This window comes from Manis javanica, chromosome X, assembly GCF_040802235.1.
Source record: "Manis javanica isolate MJ-LG chromosome X, MJ_LKY, whole genome shotgun sequence".
NCBI classification, from domain to species: domain Eukaryota; kingdom Metazoa; phylum Chordata; class Mammalia; order Pholidota; family Manidae; genus Manis; species Manis javanica.
The window spans coordinates 125,662,507-125,681,438 of record NC_133174.1 but is presented as its reverse complement, the minus strand read 5'-3'; the positions used below and the strand labels follow the sequence as shown (position 1 = coordinate 125,681,438).

General features: G+C 37.1%; 1 protein-coding gene across 1 annotated transcript; it reads left to right on the top strand.

Moving 5' to 3' along the window:
- The first annotated feature begins 2,793 nt into the window (after positions 1-2,793).
- On the top strand, positions 2,794-13,613 carry MMGT1 (membrane magnesium transporter 1). Its single transcript, XM_017659073.3, has 4 exons — positions 2,794-3,128; positions 6,933-6,985; positions 8,963-9,066; positions 10,600-13,613. The coding sequence occupies exons 1-4, from the start codon at positions 3,050-3,052 to the stop codon at positions 10,757-10,759; spliced, it is 396 nt and encodes a 131-aa protein (XP_017514562.1). The 5' UTR covers positions 2,794-3,049; the 3' UTR covers positions 10,760-13,613.
- The last annotated feature ends 5,319 nt before the right edge of the window (positions 13,614-18,932 follow it).

The window sequence follows — 18,932 nt, the reverse complement described above, 5'->3', positions numbered from 1 at the left end:
TACTCAGTGAGGTTGTAATAAATATAAATAACTTGAAGAAAGGTTTAGTACCTACAACAGAAGTATACCTTTTATAGATACCTATAACAGTCAGGAACATATTCCTAGGGAAAGTGGATTTTTCAACTAGGTAGGAAAAGACAGTGTTATAGATAGAGGGAAAACCTGCATGGAAAACGGAGACATGGATGAGTGGTGTATGAAGCTACTCATCTAGTTGGGTGGCACAAAACAAAGTTAATTAGCTTGAAGACAATTTTGGGATTACAGTGCTTTCTGTATTCAATGGACTATCCTGAGGAAACTTGATGAATCTTCATAAGTAACATCACCATAGGAAATGCCTTAGAGATCTTTATCCCCACCTTTAATAATACCCAGATCACTTATCCACTGTGTATATGAAAAATGGCTGTTACTTTGGGAAAACTAAAGACATTTCTGGGGTCACTTAGGAATTCAGGTGCTTTTTCTCTTGAGGTTTGACTTTTGTCTGAAGAGCTCATGAAAACAGTGCTGCCACTAGCCATATGCACCTTGGGAATAACTCCAACCTAGGAGTGGACCCAAGGTATTTATTTGAATAATACAGTCCTTGGTAACTGTGGCTGTGAATACCTTGGCTTCCCTTCAGGTTGGAATCTACAGATAAGACAATTAAAATCCCACTCCAAGAATATGAGTTAACCCTTTACTTCTAGAAAATGTGAAACTAGCCTAGTTTCTTATGTACTCAGTACATGGGTAAGAGATTCAAAAGAAGAGAGTGGGGGATGCAATTTAAGAGTGTAAGGGAGAAAACAAAATTCAATGCCTGGACACAGGCCACTTCCCTGCAGACTAGGATTCTGTATTGGTGGCTTATACAAACACCATATTCATTACTGGCTCTTTTTTCTATAACCTCATTTTTTAAAAAAAGGAACCAGATTTCAGCTCTTTAAAGAAACTTCTGATCATTTTCAGTTTCAGATACATTCATATCTAAAAAGGCTAATTTCAATTTGACCATTATCAAAGTTAAAGTTTTAAGATTTCTTTTGTCAACTATCGTTTTTATCTTGCCACCTCCCAGGGGTGGAGAAGGAAGTACTTTCCTGTCGAGTGCAGAGAGATTATTTCCTGGTTCTTCCTGATTGTGAGATTTAGAAAGAGGACTACATTTGTAAGGAATACATTATACTGTACTTGACATTGATCAGTACTGTGTCAAATCTCAGCTTACAGGTAAGGAAATTAGAGAGAGCCCAGAGAAAAACAATTACTACAATTAAAGGTTTGAAAAATGGGATCCAGGATAAACACTATATATAGGTAAAGTTGAGGAAATCTGATGTTTTCTTTATTTTCTGTTTTTTTTTTCAGATTTAAGGAAGCTTAACTAAATCAGAAAATGTAATATCATCAATCAAAGGGTTATCAAAATTTAAGAGGGTATACAAGTCCACAGGGATTTTTGAAACTGATTCAAAATAATGGAAGGACTCTTTAGAGATCCTTTCAAACAGGGATACATCCCACCACTCTTCCCTTCCATAATTCATTCATTCATTTGTTCAGCAAACATTTATTGAATGCCTACCATGGGACAGGCAATGTTCTGGGCATAGACAGAAATCTCTGTCCTCCAGGAACTTACATTCCAGTGGAGGAAGAGAGACAGTAAACAAAAATAACACAACATACTAAATAGGTTAATTACAGTATGTTAGAAGATACAGAAATAGAGTAGACTAAGGGGATCAGGAAAGGGAAGATTGCAAATTTAAAAGGGCTGGTTAGAATAGGCATCTTTGCACACATGAAACTGAACAAGTCCATGCAGCTAAAATGTAGAATTCTCACAGGGTTGAGGGCATTTACCTTGTGATGTGCAGTTAACAACGCAGTGCCAGTCAGTCAGGTGGCTCTGGAGTTGCTGATGCAGAGTTTGGATAAAAGGATGAATTCCACTTTGGGCATATTAACTTTGAAGTACCACAGGATAGAAATAAACGATCAGCAGGTAGTTGGAAATACGGGTCTGGAGCTAAGGAGAGACATTTAACACAGAGATGTCGCTTTGGAATCACTGTAATATGCACGATGGCTGAAGCGGTGGGAATGAATAGGGGTGAGCTCCCCAAAGGAGAGCAGAGTGGAAAGATGTAAAGAGGAGAACCTTATTAATGAATGTCTACGTTTTAGAGGATGAAGACAAAGAAAAATCGAGAAAAGACCGTACAGTTTATTCTAATGAGAGATAATAGAGACAGAGACAAGATGGGCCTGCGCTGTTAGCATCCTTTTATTCCTCTCCTTTCATTTCTCCCTAAAGTAAACTGGTTGTCTTCATGACAAAACACTCCCGCTGCCCTACACCCCGTGGGGCGAGAATCTTTCTTAAAGACCTTTTTAAGGTGAGGAGAAGGGAACTTTTACTGAGCATCCCTCCGCGTGCTAAGTGTGGGACTCCAAATCCCAGGTCGTTTTCCTTTACACCCCAACCCGCCTCCTCGCTTTCACACCCTTGCTTCTTTTCGCAGCACCGGTTCCCAGGGGATGGAAGCACAGGAAAGGCCGACAAAAAACAAAGGACACAGCTTGAGGGGAAAAGCAAACAAACAAAACCCCCTGCTAGGAATAGAGACCCAACACGCGCGGCCTTTAACCACCACCTCCAGCCCCGCCCGGGCCTCCACGCAGGCCCCGCCCCTTGCCCCGCGGCCCGCGCTCATTTGCTGGCGCCCTTCCTCTGTGTTTCCCCATTGATGCGCTTTCGCCCCTTCTTTTCAGTCCTTGGCTCAGCTCCGCCCCTCACAGAGAGGCAGCGCAGCGAAGGCTCTGCCGCTGGTCACTCGCGGACCTTTTTCCCTGTCGGTTTCCCCTTCTTCCCGGCATTCCCGCTTCCGCTTTCTTAAGGCTCTTCGGATTTTCCGTCTCTGAGGCTCTTCGCGCCCAGGGGTTCAGTGACGTCATCTTTCTGCGCTGCTCTGACAACCGCTGGTGGAAGAAGGAACAGCTCCGCCGCCCTTCGCTCCTTTTGTTGGGCTGCTGCTTCTTCGGAGTCATGGCGCCGTCGCTGTGGAAGGGGCTGGTAGGCATCGGCCTCTTTGCCCTAGCCCACGCGGCCTTTTCCGCTGCGCAGCGTAAGTGCCTGGTGAAGGGGGCCGCTCCCGTGCGGGACTCCGGGGGCGGTGTGTGGGCGCACCCCTGAGGAGTGTCGGACCGAGTGTCCCAGGCACGGTCATTTGAGACCTTAGAGTTTGGGGGCGACTACGAAAGCGGTGCGGGACTCCCCGATGGAAAGCTTGGGAGTCTGAGTTTGAGGAAAGTGGGACAGCTGAGATTGCAGCCAGGTTGGAAGGGGGTGTCTGTTTGGGAGAGTGCTCAGAGTGGGACCGGCAGGTTGCAGGGTGGGCAGAGGAGTCTGTGTGGGAATCCCGGACAAGTCAGATCCAGCGTGGGGCTCATCAGGCAAAGTGTCAGATTGAGTACTCTAGTGCTCATGGTCCCATGACAACTAGGTGGACAACGTCTTGAGCCCTCCTGGGCTGTCGAGGCAGAGACTGAGAAGTGACCGTTTGCCTCAGGGAGGCACTGTGATACAGGGGACAGAGCACTGGGCTGGGAGTCTGGAAGGCTGGTTCTTAAAAACTTGCTTTACCGCTAAGTCGGTGTGACCTTGGGCAAGTCATGCCCCTTCCCTGAGGCTTCACTGAGGTGGATTTTAATCCTTGCCCTATCTATGTCACAGAGTGTTTGAGAAGTTTAAATGAAAATTTAAAAAGTAAAAGTAGTTTATTATACAAATATAACTGTATTTTAAAAAAGAAACTTGGAGTGCAGCAGAGGATGCAGTGCTGTCTTGAGACAGCTGATGTGTTTTGAGGTCTTCCTTCTCTCCTAGAGCAGGGGTCAGCAAACTCTGGCATGTGAGTCAAATGCAGCCTCCCTCCTGTCTTTGTAGGAAGCTAAGAATGTTTTTACATATTCTAATCCTCTGGGGTAAAAAGTAAAAGAATGTCATTTTATGATCCATGACAGTTATATAAAATCCAAGTTTCAGTGTCCATCAGTGAAATTTTAGTGGCACACCGCGACGCCCATTCAGTAGGTATTGTCTGGTTGCTGTCCAAGGACAGAGTTGAGTAGTTCTGATAGAGGTAGTATGGCCTGCAAAGCCTAAATATTTATCACCCCGTCCTTTACAGGAAAAGTTTGCTGACCCCTGTCTAAGCCCATAGGGCCCATGAGGGCAGGGACAATGTATATTTTGTTCAGTGCTGTAAACTTAGTGCCTAGCACAATGTTCCCCTCAATCGGTACTCAACAAACTTGTTGAATGAAGGAAATGAATTCAGAGTTGAACTTTATTCCTTTATTTGCTAGATTACTTTCCATCTTCAGGAATAAAGTAGAAAATGAAATGTGAATTCCTTCAAAGCTCCAGTTTCTTTTTCAAGATCAAATCTTTTTTATATAGGTAAAATGATCCAGTTATTTTAACTACTTGTTACATATATGTATTATGACATTTGTCTGACAATAATTTAGCTTTATTTCTTAAATTCCTTATGTTGAAATTTTAGATTCACAGAGAAGTTGAAAGGATAGTACAGAGAGTTACTGTATACCCCTCACCCAGTTTTCCCCATTGGTAGCATCTTACATTACCATGGTGTATTGTCACAGCTACAAAACTGGCAGTAGTATATTACTATTAACTGAAGTCTAGCTTTTATTTGGGTTTCACGAGTTTTTCCATGAATACCTTTTTCTATTTCAGGAATCAGTCTAGGATATTGTATCACATTTAGTTGTCATGTTTACCCAGTCTTCTATGTTCTGTTTCTCCAAAGCTCCAATCTTTAATGATAAAAATAATAATAGCTAGCATTTATTAAGTGCTTACCATCTGCCAGGCGCTAAACTAAGCACTTTACATGTATTATAGAATTCAGTCCTACCAAAAGCCCTGTCAGGTAGCTGTTATTGTTGTTATCACCTCTGAAATTGAAGGAAATGGAGGCATACACAGGTAGGAAATTTGCACAAAATTACAGAGGTGGTAAGTGGTGGGGCCAGCCTCCAAAGGCAAGCAGTTTGACTCTAGAGCTTATGTGCTATGCTGCTTTTAGAACTCAGCCTTGGGTGATGGGTTGAAATGGCTCTGTGCTTGGGTGCTAGAGGTACAGTGATGCCATGAGGGAGTTAAAAGTGGAGAAACAAGTGGATCAAGAAATAATCACAGTGAAGTGATATATGTGCTTAAAGTATGTAAGGATGCATGGATACGGGGGCAGTTGTTTTTCTGGCGGGCAAGGGGGTAAGAGCCTTGCTGCTCAAGTGTGGCCAACAGACCAGCACCGTGGGAATCCCTCAGAGCTAGTTAGAAATACAAAAAGTCAGGCCCCGCTCCAGATCTGTAGAATGGAAATCTGCATTTTAATAAGATCCCCAGGGGATTTGTATGCACATTCGTTAGAAAAGCACCACCCTAGAGGAGATAAGGATATTGTGGAGTCCTGAGTCATTTTCTACAATAGGCTTCAACTGTAAAATTTTACAGCGCTAGAGCAAGGTGATAGCGTAAGTCCAACCCTTTCATTTTACAGTTGAGGAAATGCCTGGTTAAAGGCAGTGCTAGAGTAAAATTAGGCTTTCTGCAAAGAAGAAAGCTAGCCGGGAATTGAACAGACAATAGGAAGTCATCCCAAACCTATTTTTGATATTGGTTTGCCTTTTCTTTTTCACCTGTCCTCATGATAAACCTTCTAAGATAAAACTTCAGAAGTGTCTCTAAACACATTCTCTTTTAAGGTCAGTACATGTTCCCTCACAACAATTTGGTGTTTTTAGTCCGTAGTCCATTATTAAACAGGGATTTTGTAAAATTCCTCTAGAATTAGGATTTTGTCTTTTTATGTTTCCAGTGAGATGAGAATGCCTTCTTGCATTTGTCAGTGCAGTGGGACCTCTTTGTAATGCTCATGAAAGAAACTAACATTTACCTTTGGGGCTAATTGTGTCAGGTCAGATTGTGGCAGCAGATAGCACCCTGTGGTGCGGTGGCGTGCTCCCCTTCTCAGTAGTGAACTTTGTTATGGCAGACTGCCGCCTATCATGTATCTCAGTTAAGCCTCACATTCTCGGTTTTTGGTTGCAAAAATGTAGGTAGTGAAAAGATACCGTGCCTCTCTGATTCTAAGATACTCTCCCCTGCCCCCCAGCCCCCCCGCTGCCCCACTCCTACGTTTTACCACTTGGAAACTGAGATACATGTTACTATTCATGAGGATGTCTTACATTGAATGAGATAAAGTCAAATGCAGTAAATTGAAGAGCTGGTTTTATGATCCAGGATTATCATCTTCCAAATCCTGATCCTTTTCCTTCATACCTTGCTGCTTCCTGAGGCTAAGGCAGCAGCAGAATTATAATTTAATCATAGATACAGACATTGATGTTGTGGAATTTTTGCCATTCCACCACTGCCCTGGCATATTCTCTCAGGAAAAACATTTCTGTACCAGTGTTACTTGTCCGTACTATGTGACGGTGGTGCTATTTCAGAGTTGAGATTTTCTGTCAAACAATTTTTAAATAACTGTGATTTCTCCACAATTCAGAAACTGTTCTTCACAGTTTCAGAGGATACTAATTTTCCTGTAGTAATGAAAGAAAAATTATGTCCAGCTGTTTCTTCCTCATACTTGCTCATCTGTCACTCTTACTCTGTTTTATAAGGTGACAGAGCAGGTCATGATGAGAACAAAATAGTTCAAGATCAGACTGACTGCCTTAGAAGATAGAGGTTATTGAGGAATCCGGGATTAGTATTACTTTATGTAGCATGTAAGTCAGCCACTTCTTTGGTGTATTCATTTGCTTGCATTTTAAGAAAGAAAAATGGGCTACAATTTCCTTAATGGTATGCTTCTGGTTTATAGATCGTTCTTATATGCGATTAACAGAAAAGGAAGATGAATCACTGCCAATAGATGTAAGTTGGTCATTTATATTCCATTAAAATATTTTTTTAAATTATCCACGTAACTAGCTTATAATAATTTTCACTGGTTTTTGTTCTCTTAAAAATTTCCAGACATGAAATAACATCTCTTCTACACTTTACTTTTTGTTACTCGTAAAATGCAAGGATTTTCAAACAAAAGATTTCTCTGTTTGGTTTCTAGAATTGTAGTTTTAAATAGTCTTTTTAGAAGTTGCTCTGTCCATAGTCTGAGATGGACTTTAAAAGTTGGTTATTTGACTTTATTTTTTAGAAAGTTCCTTTTTATATAAATTTTAGCAACAAGTAAAACTAGCAAAAGATTGTTTAGGGACATATGCTTAAGTGGTAAAACTAAAGAAAAGCAGGAAGTGCTTTTTTAAGCTGAAATGATACGTGAGCTTCACTCACAATTTTTATCTTTATTGGATTTTAAATTTAAAAAAAGTAAGTTCTTTGTAGAAGAATCAGTGTGTAAAAAATAAAACTGTCCCCATGCAATAAAAAAAAAAAGCCCAATCCCACTGCTCAGCAATTCTACTTCTACTCCCAACAGTTTAGAATGTATCAGTAGTTCAATTTTCTTCCTATGTAGACACGGCATTGTCTTTGTTTATATAGTATAGTTTTACCTAGTTAAAACACACACAGCTTTTCTTTAAGAAGGTTATTATGCATGTATATTAATGTATAGTGTTATAATTAACTTTTTATTATTTAATAACTTATCTTGACAGATTTTCATGACAACTCATAGATGTACAACATTCTTGTTAATAGTGCCTATGATTGCATTGTATGAAATAGCTCCTGGTACACTGGTGGCAGGAATATAAACTGGTATAACATATGATATTAGGTTTTAATGTAGAAAGTTAGAGTAATAACGTGGCTAATTTTGACTTTAGTTATCCATAGAGTTATGGCAGATGTGGCTGTTAACTCATTCTTCCATCATGTTTGCTTTGTGGTTGATACACACACACATTCATTTATATCTATTTAAAATAACTTTCTTCTGTTTACAAATTGAGAGTTTTGAAAAATACAGAAAATCACAATCAAGAAAATAAAATATGCCTGTAATCCCATATTGGTTAATACCAAACACCGTATTTGCTTGCACAATCTTTCAGAAAGCCGTTTGGTATTAACCTAATAAAGTTAAATATGTATATACTCTACACCAGTGATGCTACTCGCATGCACCAGGAGACATACACAAGGATATCCATATTGGCATTGTAAAAGTAAAACACAGGAAACATCCCACAAAGCCATCAACAGGGGAATGGATAAATTGTGGCATTCTCATATAATGAAATATAAAACACAATGAAAATGAAGAGACAGCTATATACTACAATAGGGATAAATCTCCCCAAAAAGTTTGAAATTGGAAAAAGTAAGTAATATGTGTTTTAGAGGTACAGACATAGCTGGTAAAATTATAAAGAAGATCAAGGAACTGATAAATACACAATTTGAGACAATAGTTAACTTTGAGAGGGAGGGTGAAGGATATAATTAGAGAGGGACACATAGAACTTGAAGTTACTGGTAATATCCTATTTCTTTTTTTTAATTGATATACAAGTAATGTTCTATTTCTTAAACTGGATGGTGGGCAAGGGGTATTCTTTTTATACTCTATAATCTTTAACAACAATATGTTAAAAGTTCTTAGTTGCTCTTGGAAGCAGGGAATAGTTGATAACTGAGTTCTTAATGGCTTAGTACCTGTTTTTGCTATTTGAGCAAAACCCAGAAATATTTTTACAGCCAATCCACAGAATTTATAGAAGATTTTATTGTGGCTGAGTCCAAATAATTTAAAGTGAGGATTGATTACTTCATAGGATCTGGGAGAAATACCTGTTAGAGGCTAAAAAGAGATAAAGAGAAAATTGAAAAAATTTATAATAATATTTGTGTGTTATTTAGTAATCTCAATCTTTATACTCACAGATAGTTCTTCAGACACTTCTGGCCTTTGCAGTTACCTGTTACGGTATAGTTCATATTGCAGGGGAGTTTAAAGACATGGATGCCACTTCAGAACTAAAAAATAAGTAAGTCTTTCCCTCTTCATAGGCATTTAATTTCATAGGGTTTTGCTTCATTTACATAAGTTAAGATGTATGTTTTCTGGTACATGAAAGTTGGTTTTATCTTTACATTTTGATTATGGTGTTTGAGTAATGAGGTAAAAATACTGAGGCAGTGTTTGATATTATGCGAAAAATGGAAGTTGAATGAAACATCATTGATGTTAAGAGTAAGATGTTATGTTATGGTTGCTTAAAATTATTTGTTGGTTGGTTGGATGGGTGGACAGATGGAAATAGATACATAGGAAGATATTCCCTCAGAACTTTTTTCCTTCCTTCCCTCTCTCCCTCCCTCCCTGCCTTTCTTTTTTCTTTTTATCCTCTTGTCCCAGCTTAGTCCTTGGAAGAATAAAGGGTTTTCTGTTTCCTCTATCACTAGTCTGTGATGTAAACTGTGCTCTCAGGCCATTTTTTTAAAAATCCCTGGACTAAAGTATATTTGTTATTCTGCTTTCTTTTATCTCCTTTATTTTTAAGCTACTTTCATGAGCTTTGCTCACTTTTCTTTCCCATACTTCTTATTTTCATAAAATCAGCCTTTAGCTTTTTTCAATGCCATTTCTAGACTTTACCCACCTTCTTGATCCTAGAAATTTTAACCCTTTGCAATATTTCCTTAGAAGGATTCCAGTAAACATTTATGTGTTAGAGGAAATTCACCCCCTTTTTACTTTTGCTTTTTAATTTGCATTTTAAATAGTCACATCTCAAGCTTCTTGTTTATGTGGGCGTATGCTTGGATTTTTAGGTTGGCTGACTTTGAGATTTGAGTTTTTATGAAAGGAAGAATTTTTTTCCAGGAAAATGATACTTAAAAACAAACCAACACTAAAAGCGATACACTTAGGTGTTTGTGAGCTTTTTTTAGACTGGAAAAGAAGAAAGGATTCTCTACTATCACCACCCACTACTACTCTTTCAGAGTCTACCAAGAATCACAGGCAAGGGGCCAGGAAAGAAAGAAAGAAAACAGAATGGTATTAAGTAGGCGGTAGCAAAATGTATGAATTCTGTAGGTGGTAGCAAAATATATGGGTGTGGACAAGAGCAGGTACAGAAGGGCCAAAAGGAATTTTTCATATGCTTGAAAGATTCCTGGAAAACGATCATATGGCTGGAGTAGTGAGGGCCAAACGAAAGTAACCAAAGATATAATCCATGTACTGTTTTTTAAAGATTGGCGTGTGCTCATGTTAGAGTTATAGAAGTGATCAGGTTGAGCGATTATTTGTTAGCATACATAGGCATCCTGGAAGGAATGGCTGAATAAAAAAAAAGTTCAAGAGCTTTATGTTGCATTTCCATGTTTCTTATTTTCCTTGTACAGGAGAAAAATGAGATACAGTATGATTACCATTTGTAATCTGATTTTCTGGATTTAAGTTTAGTTAAAAATATAACCCATATCAAATTCATAATTCATTAGAAGCCTGCTTATTTTCAAATAAGCTTTTATAAAGGTTTCTCTAAAATTGATGCTTTTTTTCTTTTAAGGACATTTGACACATTAAGGAATCACCCATCATTTTACGTATTTAATCATCGTGGTCGAGTACTGTTCCGGCCTTCGGATACAACAAATTCTTCAAACCAAGATGCATTGTCCTCTAACACATCATTGAAGTTACGAAAACTTGAGTCACTGCGTCGTTAAGATTTTTACAAATTATAATAACAGGACAGGACACAGAGCTGGATATTGGAGTTTGGGATATAAAACACTCCCCCCCCCATCAGTATTTATATTATATTGATCTTTTGGACCTAATTAAAAAAAGTCTATGGCCCTTGTTTGTGCACTGTTAATCAAATTCTTAATGTAGTATAAGTTATGTATGAAATGAGTCTTTGATGATCTTTCATAGAGAATTCTTTTCTTCATTTAAAACAAATTCACATCTTTTGTAAAAGTCACTCTTTTGAACATGTTTCTTTAAAAAATGTTGATGGTTTTGTAATTATTTATTTTCTTAGATTTCTTTTGCACTAGAGTTTTTAGGGTCATTTTGGAAATAGCGTGACTACTGCAGTTTGCAGCATGAACGATAGTAAAATGGTCTTCAGTTCTAACAACAAATGGAATTCTCTAAAGAGACCAAAATGGTGACTTACAAGTTTTTCTTATAATCCCTAAAAAAGTGGCTCTGCTTCAGGAGATACTGGCCAGTTTTTAATTTATCCATGACTTCTTTTACCACCCGGCTCCCATATACCTTCTAACATCAGCTGTCTGGTTCCATCACTTTTCTGGGTATGCAGTGAGCAATTTTTGTGTCAGAATTTCTCACAAACGTATTTAATAGACCCAACTTGTGTTCTCTTCATTTATCTGTAGTTTCCTTAATTGGTTATTAGTGTAAGAATAGTTGAAGATAGACCAAAAAGGCCATTCATGATTTAATGATCCTGCCTATGTAGAAGAATGTTAATCACTAAGGAGAACTGATTACTTATCATTAGGCAGTTTAACTTATTTGAAATCTCTTATTTTATTGCATATTAAGCTAGTGGATTAGTAAAAATAAAGGAAACTTCTTGTTAAAGGTAGACTTCAAAGAAATTGGGCCAAATATGTTCTAAATATTTGGAACTAATATATTTAATTTTTAAAAAAATTAAGGTCATTTAAGAAATTGTTTCTTAGCTTTTGATTTGTATCAGGCTTAGTGTTTTTCCATCTTCATTACATGTTGCTAAAGGTGAAGATGAGGGTACAGAGTAGAATTTTTCTAGAAACAGTTATTCTAAGTTTTAGGGGAATTTGGCTAGCTGCTTGATCTGCAGGAAGCTAAATATTTATGCTGCTTTTGTTGAATTGCACAGGTTTGAAAAGATTGCCTTTGTTGAATTGTATAGGTGTGAAGGGAATAACTATGCAGATGTGAAAAGGAAATGTGCTGTAGGCCAGAGTCATAAGATGCCCTTTTGCTTGATGGCATCGTTCCCATTAGAAAGGAACCTCAGCTCTTCTATTCTGCCTGGTAACACATGGCCCCAAAGCACGAGATTATTTTCACATTGGGGTTTTAGTGTTTAGCTTTGGCCAACCCAGTCTGTCTGTGAAACACTGACTCTGCTTTCTAAGGAGAATAAAGTTAGAAACCTGAGAACCTAAAATAATTTAGAAATGAGTTAGAAATGTGAGGTCAGGGGTTAAAGTGTTAAAAATTAAATCAAGTATTGTGTGAAAAACAAGCTTCTTACGTCAGGCTTGTCTACCTTCCTCAGGAATGACTTGATTTGCAAGAGACTTGTTTGCTTCTCTTTTGGGGCTCTCTTCCTTTCCTGATATGTCTTTGTAACAACTTTATTGAGAAATAATTCACATATCTTGCAATTCACCTATTTAAGGGGTACAGTTCAGTGGTTTTGTAATATTGTTGTGCAACCATGACGTTTCCATCAATTTAGAACATTTCCATCACCCCAAAAAGACACTCTGTACCCTTTAGCAGACACCTTTCATTCTCCCCAAAGCCTCCTGGCCCCAGGCACCACTAATCTACTTTCTATCTCTACAGATTTACCTATTCTGGTCATTTAATATGAATGGGTTCATACAATATCTGGTCTTTATTGACTGGTTTCCTAAATATGGTTTTGTTCTACGTGGAGTGAGAACTTCTCATCTTGAGAACTGTGATTGCTATGGAAGGAAGTGGTTGGTAAAATCAGTAGATGTAAGCAGGGAGGGTCAGATACCTAACAGGTTTCTCAGTCAATCTTAATGCTGAATAGTTTTCCCTTATAACCAAGCACTCATGATCTACTACTGCTTATAATATTTTGGCTAGTTTCTAGAATGGATATTGAAATCTTTGCCTGCCAAGTCAGGAAGGTCCTGCTAAAAATGATGCTAAATAATTTGGCAAATAGTTGGCATTTCAGTTTTCAGGCATGTTTAACTTTGCTAGCAGCTTATAAAACTAGGGCTAGGTGAGCTTCTCAAATTTCTTTTAATTTCTTCCCGCGAATTCCTGACTTTTTCAAGTATGTACCATAGGACTCAAGGTGATTTAGATGCATCATAACAGTGCTAAATGGATTAAGTTCAGAATTTTATTTGTAACACTATGAGTCAATGACTACCTAGGATAGTCCAAAAACATGTGGTGATGTAGGCTAGTTAAGCCTGCAGTTGACTATGAGTTCAGTGACATTCAGAAATGTGTACTGTTGGAGGCTCTCTAGAATACAGGAAGACACTTCTTAATAATCAGGGAACCAGCCAAATGCTAAGGGCTAATGCAGAGAACGCAGATGGGCAAATTGGAGACTGATGCTGTGTAACTCCCTCATGATTGGTTCCTAAGCACTGCGGCTTATTTCTGAGAGGCATGACAGCACCTTCCTGGTTGTATGTGGCCTATTTCCATGATGTATTGAGTAGTGTTGTTTGTTGTGAGCTTTGATGCCTGTATCACCAAGCTAAACACCTTCTTTTGGACATGTTTCCTCTCTTTAAATGACCTTGCCCTGTCCAATAAATAAATGATTGTCTCACCCTGTTTTTTGGTAGTGGTTTTTTGTTTTTGTTTTTGTTTTTTACTTTTAATTTCATTTTCTTCTGCTTCTTTGTCACTAGAAAAATGTAAGAGTTAATTTTATGACTGTATTTTTTCCAGTGTGATACTAGTTTACTAAATTCAATGGATCCTTTACTTTTTATTGTACATATAAAGTCTTACTGCAATTTTCCATTTTTTAAGAGTCAAAATGCAATGTGTAATCTCATTTATATTTATAAATTTTCAAATACCCTTTGGGTAAAAGAATTTCAGTCCTTAAGTAGGAGTGTTTGATCATTCCTTCACAAATTTGTTATATAGCCAAACTGCCATTACAAAATGTCACCTTATACTTAGCAGAAAACCATTATGAATAAAGCATCAGGGAGGCAAATCTTAAGTTTAATATAAATCCAAGGGGGGAGGTTCTGCTTTGCAAAACTTGGCACTTAACTGCAGTATTTTGAAAAATAGCACTCCTGGTATTCTTATCTACATAGGAATATCTCAAAATAACCTACTAATTAGGTATTTTTTAAAAAGGAACAAAGAAAGATAATATATGCACATGGCAAAAAAAAAATAAGATAGTACAGAATGACATGAAATTAAAACGTGCCTCCTTCCCTCCTGTTCCTAATGCCTCTCTCTAACAGTAACCAGCTTAAAGTGTCTTCTGTATTTCAGGAAAAAAATTATTTGCCAACAAATATATACTTAAAAATTTTTTACATTAATGGAATCAGACGTATACACTTTCCTGTACCTTGCTTTTTTTGCTACCTGTGTCTTATAAGATCTTTCTGTATCAGTATATACAGAAATACCTCATTCTTTTTAATGACTGCATGGTATTCCAATGTATGAATGTGTTATAAATGTTCAAATGTTGATGAGCTTTCAGGTTATTTCCAGTATTTTACTGTTGCTAAACCATATTGCAGTAAACATATTTGTACATATGAGATTATACTAAAAGGGTTAATTCCTAGCAATAAAATTGCCAGATCCAAGGACATTTTTCATTTTCAGTTCAGTAATTATTGCCAAATTGTTCTTTAGAAATACTTATCCAGTTATACTCCCACATATATGTATAAGAAAAATTATTTATGAGGCCCATGCCAATACTGGGTATGAAAGTTTTGAAAATTTATCATCTGGCAGTGAATAAATGGTTATCTTGCATCTTAATGAAGTTGTGCATTTTACTGAAGGAGATGAAACATTTTCATGTTCAGTGGTTACCTATATTTCATTTGCTGTGAACTTGTATGGTCATGTTCTGTTTTCTATTAGATGATTTGTTTTTTATTTATTTGTATGAACTCTTTGTAAGCTAAGAAAATTGGTCAATTGTTATATGTTTAATAATATTTTCCTGAGTTTCATTTATTTATTTACTTACTTATGTAGTTAAACTTTCTGTCTTTATGGCTTCCGGGATTTGTGCCTTGCTTACAAAGGCCTTCATTACATTTAAGAATAAATTGAATGTATTTTTCCAGAACTTTTAAGTTTTTTTTTAACCTTTAAATCTTTGATTCATTTGGAATTTGTTTAGGTAGAGGGAATGAGGTAAGGACTTAGAATTTTTCTCCTCGATAGCTATCTGGTTATTCCCAACTCATTTATTGACTTTTCCACACTGATTTGAAAATCCATCCTCATTCATACATTGAATTTCCATATATATTTAGATCTGTTTCTGAGCTCTATAGTCTGTTGCAAAAGTTACCAGTCTTTTAATATTTTAAGTTGTTAGACATTTTTGTATTTGGCATTACTATTTCATACCTCATGATTATTTTCAGGATTTTTCCTAGTCATTCTTGAATGCTTATATTTCCAGAGGAACCTTAGTATCATCTTGTGCAATTCTAAAATTGTATTGATATTTTCTCTAAAATCTTATTTTGAAAAATTTCAAACTTACAGAAAATAGTGAAAGAATCGTATGATGAATGCCAGTACACTTTTCATTTAGATTCATCATTCCTAACATTTTGCCACTTCTGCTTTTCTCTCCAAATGTGCTTTTTCCCTTCCTGAACTGTCTGTGGTAAGTTGCAGACGTCATCATTGCACTTCACGACATCTCTAAATAATGGTGAGGACATTCTCCCATTTAACCACAGTACCATTCTCACACTTAACAAAATGATGAACCATCCAATATTATTTCCTATTCAGATTTCCCCACATGTCCCTATAATGACTTTTATAGCTTCCCCTATCAAGGTTCAAATGACACTGGTTAGCGTGTCTCTCTGGTCTCTTTTAAACAGTCACTCTACCTTCTTTTTAAAATGGCATTTTCTAAGCAAACTTAATTTTTTACAACTGTTTCAGATGTATAGAAAAACTGGAAGAAAGTACAGAGCTCCCATATACTCCACACTTGCTTTCCCCTGTTATTAACATCTTATGTTAGCATGATACATTTGATAAAATCAATGAACCAATATTGATGCATATTTTTAACTGCAGTTTGGATTCCCTTCATTTTTACCTAATGTCCTTTTTGTGTTCCAGGATTCCATCCATATGGGATCACATTTACTTGTGATGTCTTCTTAGGCTTTTCTTGGCTGTGACAGTTCCTTAGACTTTCCTTGTTTCTGATGACCTTGACAGTTTTGAAGAATACTGGTCAGGTATTTTGTAGAATGTTCCTCATTGGGATTTTGTCTGATGCTTTTACCATTATTAGACCAGGATTACCTGTGCCATGGTTATATCAAGGGTGCATATTTATTAACATGCACTTAACCACTGTTGATGTTATTCTTGATCACCTAAGTAGTGTTTGTTAGGTTTCTCTACTTTTAAGTTATTTTTTTTCATCCCTTTCCACATTGTACTCTTTGGAAGGAAGCCACGACACATAGCTCACACTTAAGGAGTGGGGAGTTATTATGCTCCACCCCCTTGGAGATAGAGTATCTACATCAATTATTTGGATTTCTGCAGGGGAGATAAGTTTCTTCTCCCTTACTTATTTATTCAATAATTTGTTTATATGAATTCAAGCTCATGGATATTTGTTTTATACTTTGGGTTGTCATGCAATATACTTTATTTTGTTGTTGGAATTGTGTCAGTTGTGGACATCAGTGGCTCTTTCATTTGGCTTCTGTGCACTTTGACATACTCCCATTACTGTGGATTTTCTTTTGAGGGGGGAGCACTTCCTTTCTGGCACTACAAGCCGTTCCGGTCTCATCCTGTATGTTTCCTCCCTAGTCCTAGGATCAGCCTTTTCTCTAAAGAACCTGGCTCCTTTGCTTGAAGAATTGCATTAGAAACCAAGATTTGGGCCTCTTTGGGCTCAGTGCTGCTTAGCTTATGTTGATTTGAGGCCCTTTAAGCTGACAGAGCAAGGAAATTGATGTGTGTATACTATCCTGTGCATATCCACATATGTGTAGATATTTCTATATGTAACATCGATATTTCTATTAAGTGACACGAGTTCATGCCTATGTTTGATCCATCGCTACTATAAATCGTTCTAAACTCCTCCCCTTGCTTATCTGTAAACTCACACTCCAACACTAAGGATCCTCGTTCCCACCCCCGCTACCCATTTACTTGAATTGTTTAATTCCAGTATACTCTACATGGTTTCAGAATTGTTAACCCACACTCCCATGGGAAACAACTTTCAGCTAGAGCACAGTGATTATATAGTTGTTTTTTTTTGTCATTAGTTTTACAGACTCCACTCATTTCCAAAGTTACTTAGCTCAGCACCTCCCGCACCTCCACCTACAGGACTGTTTGTTTCATAGATTTTTAAATACAGTAGATTGTGTTGTCACATTCTGCATTCTATCCTGGGTTTCACCTGATCTCCTAAATGGTTTTTTAAAGATTTGTATCTTTAAAAAGAAACATCAAGGTTCATTTTTTGTGCCCTTAAGTTCAACGGGTTTTGACAAATCCATAATGTGACATATCCACAACTGCATTATCATAGAGAATAATTTCACAGCCCTAAAAATCCATTGTGTTTCACCTGTTCAACTCTCTCCTCTTCCCCTGAGCCCCTGGTAACCACTGATCTTTTTACTGTCTCTATAGTTTTGCCTTTTTCAGAATGTCTTATAATTGGAATCATGCTTAACAATTTGTATTCAGGATTCCTCTGTATCTCTCTGACTTCATAACCCATTTTTAAAATCTCTGAATAATAGTCCATTGTATGGATATCCCACGGTTTGTTTATCCATCTCCTATTGAAGGACATCTCCATTTTTTCATGGTTATGAATAAAACTGCTCTAAACACTTGTATGCAGGGGGTTTTGTGTGAGCGTGTGTGTGTGTGTGTTGGTAAGGAAGTTTTTAATTGAAATATAATTGCACACTTTTGTTTGGATATAATTTTTCAAATTAGTTAGAAATACCAAGGTGCATGATTTCTGGACCATATGGTAAGGTTACTTTCAGCTTTATAAGAAACTGCCAAGCTTTCTTCCAAAGTGACTGTACCATTTTGCATTCCCATCAGCAATGAATGAGAGTTCCTGTTGTCTGCATCCTCACCAGTAATTGGCATTGTCAGGTTTAAAATTTTAGCTATTCTAATAGGTGTATAGTGATATCTTGTTTTAATTTGCAGTTCCCTAATGACAAATGATGTCAAGCATCTTATATGCTTATTTGCCACCCGTATTTCTCTTTTGGTTAAGTATCTGTTCAGATCTTTTGCTCAATTTCAAATTGGGTTGTTTGTTTTCTTATTGTTGAATTTTAAGAGTTCTCATGTTTTGAATACAGGTCCTTTGCATATGTGTTTTGCAAATATTTTCTCCCAGGCTATTGTTTTTCTTTTCATTCTCATAACACCATCTATCACAGAGAAGTTTTTAATTTTGGTAAAGTCCAACTTATCAACTTTCTCTTTCATGGATCATGCTTTTGGTATTGAATTTAAATGTTCATTTTCAAGCCCAAGGTCTTTTAGGTTTCCTCCTACACTTACTTATAGAAGTTTTATTGTTTTTCAGTTTACATTTAGGTCTATGAGCCATTTTGAGTTGACTTTTGCAAAAGATATGTGTCTAGGTTCATTTTTTTCCCCATATGGACATTCAATTGTTTCAACACTGTTTGTTGAAAAGACTAAACTTTCTCCGTTGAATTGCCTTTGCTCCTTTGTCAAAAATCAGTTGACTGTGTATGTATGGGTCTATTTCTGAGCTGTCTATTCCACTGATCTACATGTCTAAACTTTTGTATATACCACACTTCCTTAATTACTATAGCTTAATATTAAGTCTTGAAATTGGGTAGTATGAGTCCTCCATCTTTG

What these genes read in the sequence shown, in the direction of transcription:
- MMGT1 (XM_017659073.3), top strand. Translation starts at nt 3,050, where the DNA reads ATGGCGCCGTCGCTGTGGAAGGGGCTGGTAGGCATCGGCCTCTTTGCC. An exon ending in GGCCTTTTCCGCTGCGCAGC is followed by an intron (nt 3,129 to 6,932) that starts GTAAGTGCCTGG and finishes TCTGGTTTATAG; the next exon opens with ATCGTTCTTATATGCGATTA. An exon ending in ATGAATCACTGCCAATAGAT is followed by an intron (nt 6,986 to 8,962) that starts GTAAGTTGGTCA and finishes TTATACTCACAG; the next exon opens with ATAGTTCTTCAGACACTTCT.